Source organism: Etheostoma spectabile, chromosome 13 (genome assembly GCF_008692095.1).
Source record: "Etheostoma spectabile isolate EspeVRDwgs_2016 chromosome 13, UIUC_Espe_1.0, whole genome shotgun sequence".
NCBI classification, from domain to species: domain Eukaryota; kingdom Metazoa; phylum Chordata; class Actinopteri; order Perciformes; family Percidae; genus Etheostoma; species Etheostoma spectabile.
The window spans coordinates 8,508,530-8,512,089 of record NC_045745.1 but is presented as its reverse complement, the minus strand read 5'-3'; the positions used below and the strand labels follow the sequence as shown (position 1 = coordinate 8,512,089).

At 43.1% G+C, this 3,560-nt stretch overlaps 1 protein-coding gene across 1 annotated transcript in view; it reads right to left on the bottom strand.

Moving 5' to 3' along the window:
• The window catches only part of nop16 (NOP16 nucleolar protein homolog (yeast)), an 8,453-nt gene that overhangs the window by 3,007 nt on the left and 1,886 nt on the right, over positions 1 to 3,560 (bottom strand). The window contains exons 2-4 of the mRNA XM_032534647.1: positions 3,148 to 3,256; positions 1,403 to 1,469; positions 629 to 735 (exon numbers count right to left, since the gene is read on the bottom strand). Of these exons, the coding sequence (XP_032390538.1) occupies positions 629 to 735; positions 1,403 to 1,469; positions 3,148 to 3,256 (283 nt within the window). The remainder of the gene's footprint in view (positions 1 to 628; positions 736 to 1,402; positions 1,470 to 3,147; positions 3,257 to 3,560) is intronic.

Sequence of the window (3,560 nt, the reverse complement as noted above, 5' to 3'; positions counted from 1 at the left end):
ACACACACACACACACATATCTACATATATACATATACACATATATTCATACATATATACACATATATACATACATATATACATATACATAAATATATACATACATATACACATATCTCTATCTACTGTACTATCTATTAAAGGCAGTGCAATATGGGAAACACTTGCCCCAACTATAAGGCGGCGTCCCATATACATATATACATATATATCTCTCTATCTACAGTACTTTCTATTACAGGCAGTGCATTATGGGAAAGACTTGCCCGACCTATGAGGAAGCGTCCCACTCTGGCTTCCTCTAAGACCCGGGTACAGCTGTGGCTTAGAGCTCACCAAACATGTAACCAGCGCTAACTTGTGTTTCCATTTTTCTACTAATGAAATGTCCTGTTTTTTCTTCTAGTTGTTTCTTCTTGTCTTTATATACTAGATGTTACTATCCTATGTCTTTTTTTTTTTTTACTGTAACTCCAACCTGCCTGTTGGACTGCAGATGGACATTTACGTGTACTGTTGTGCATGTTCATCAATGTGCATTGTCCTGAATTAACAAATTAAATAAATGAAAAAATAAATTAAATGAAACCAGCGTGGTCATTTCCTGTCCCGGCTGTGCTGCTCTTACCTTGAAGTCGTCCTTGTGTTCTCGGATCATGTACTGAGCGTACTCCATCAGGTCGGAGGACAAGGTCTTGGAGTCTCTCTCTGGGCGGGCGGCCTCCTCCTCCAGCTCTGCTCAAAACCAACCCCCCACCCCCCAAAAACACAGGTCAGATCAGGCTAAGAGGCAGAAACACTGCTCACGTTGTTCTCATCTAGTCAGCTTTTAATAACAACAAATTCCTTTTCCAATTCAACCTTTTCTGTTTAATTTTATAACGGATTCCTTCTTCAATTCAACTTTTTCTGTTTCATTTTGGTGAAAAGACAAGGGCAAAGACATACAATGGGGAAAATAAAACATAAGCAAACCATCTCAGTCAGTCTTTGTAAAATAAAAATGTAACCCTCTCAGGCCTTAGCCATTTTTTTCCCTCCAATGTTTGGTTTTGCCTGGTCTCCTTGTGTAATAATGCCGTTATTACCTCAACACTGTAATGCACAATACAAGTAACGTATATCCTTTCTTTCAGGAGAACCTGGGCTTTCAGAATATGTATGCAGCAGGGAGGTCACATAGATGTATGACTTGTTATATGACTATAAGGACAAAAGAAAAGACTAATGGTATTGAAATCCCACAGGACATAAAAAAAACCAAACCCTTTGGCTTTCGGATATTGTTTGCCCAAGTTGTTAAATTACTCTAATGTAAATTGCAAATGCCTGGAAGCAAAACCCCGAGACAAAAGGAAAGAAAGTGCACATTACTTTCCATGAAGAGGAAGGAATGACTTACGGCTGATAACGTAGGGCTTGGTCACGATGCCGGCGGGAGCTTTCGTCTCCTTGTCTTTCCCGATGAGCTACACGTGTAAACAAAATCACATGATGAAGAAGACAATGGACACCATAGCCAACGTGTTTGGATCAACCGATAAACACGTTTACTTTCCCCCAAATCATCCATTTACTTCCATTATGTTGCACGGCAGATAAGCAATGCAAGTCTAGTTTTTTTCATCAATGCCATTTGACCGAACAACACCGTCTCACTCCCGAGCCCAGGGGAGAGTAAAATATGGATCCCATGTGGGTCTCTGGCTGTCGTGGGTCGACTAAATGAAGCTCTGCTCCAGGCTGGAAGGAAGCTGCAGCCCAGAGGACACAATTTACTTTAATTCAACGCAGGGTTGACGCTATCGCAGAAGCAGCAGAGCCCCAGTGAAGGCAGAAACATGCATTTTTTTGGAGTCAAAAAACACATTTGATCCAGGTTTGTTTCACATATAATAAATATTATGACTCTGTAGCTGTGTTTGTTTGAGGGAGAGTTCTTCTGTTTTAATGGGTTTGATCATCATAACCAACACTCTGTTGCTCCCTACTGGCACAAATGAAAACTACAGGACATGAACCGAGAGGTTTTAAAATCCCGACCTGTTGGATGTAGCACATTCTGCACACATGTACATCTTGGATTCTCCAGTAAAGACATGGACACCCAGTGTTTCTCATTATATACGGTGTATATCATTCCTTTGGCAGCTGAGCGGTCATTGATCCGTAGAATGATCCTTAAAGTAACCCCATCGGGTCTCGCGGTTTCTTCTATGGATCAAGGATTTTCTCCTTAAAAATAGTAGCCAGCAGGTTAGGTTTAACATAGTCCCATCCTCCACAGCGCTGTGGACGGGGGTCTGGCTAGTCCACACAGCATTCTGGGAGGGGAGAGAAACATGCTCTGGTTTATTGGCATTTCTTTAAACCAATCACAATCGTCATGGGCAGCGCCAAGCGCCGCTCGGAGCCACTGCTAAACAGCCTCGGGAAGAACTTGTTTTGGTGGAACGTGTGTACGTTAAAAAGTTGTTTTAGTCGTGTGGCAGAAAACTCAGATTGGACAGATGGTCTAGCTAGCTGTCTGGATTTACCCTGCAGAGACCTGAGGACCAGGTAACCATAGTCCTCAGATTGGACAGATAGTCTAGCTAGCTGTCTGGATTTACCCTGCAGAGACCTGAGGACCAGGTAACCATAGTCCTCAGATTGGACAGAGAGTCTAGCTAGCTGTCTGGATTTACCCTGCAGAGATCTGAGGACCAGGAAACCATAGTCCTCATGAATCCACCAGAGTTTAGCCAACACAAAGAAAGAAGAAGGTAACGGACTTCTGGCTGAAAAGAAGGACAAAAAAGACAAAACTCTCTGCTTCTAGCCTGTTAAATATGAATAAGTTCTAGTTTTTTTACTCCTCTGTGACAATAAACTGAATATGTTTGAGTTGTGGACATAACGAGACAGTTGGGGTCATCTTGGACTTTTGAGAAAGACCGATCAACATTTTCTGACCTTTTTAAACAACTAATCAAGCAAAGGATCAACAACGATGCTGACTTCAGGTGTTGCTGCACGGCCCCTGTTCTGACAAGAACTGGCTACCAGGCCGTTTGTCCTTCTCACTCGAGCAGGTCTTGCTGCATAGTGCCGTTTAGGAGAATTGTGGGTGCTCTGAAGAAGACCCTGGGCGAAGCGGTTACTTACGCTCTTTTTCTTTATTGGCAGTGTGCGGTTGGGATCAAAAGCCAGACCCATCTCCTGCAGGTTTCTGGCCATGGACTTCTTGTCGTCCCACGCATTTCGGATCTGTGAACTGAGCGAGACGACCAGTTAGCAGAATGAATATGAAGCTTGAGTGGCAAAAGGGAGGGAGGGCTCGTGTGTAAGGCAGCACAATTAATTGCAATTGTATCAAAAATCGCAATATGGACCAGTGCAATAATCGTAAATGGCAAAATGGGTGTCAAACCATTCTGAATGAAGTGTTGTGGTGCTGCAGAGACGTCACGGCCTCCAAATCCTGTCCTACAGACTAGAGCTGTTCCGATATCGCCTCCGATGCGGCCTACAACTACGATAGTACTGCCTGTGTGTTTGAGTTTTCTGTGCAGCACTTT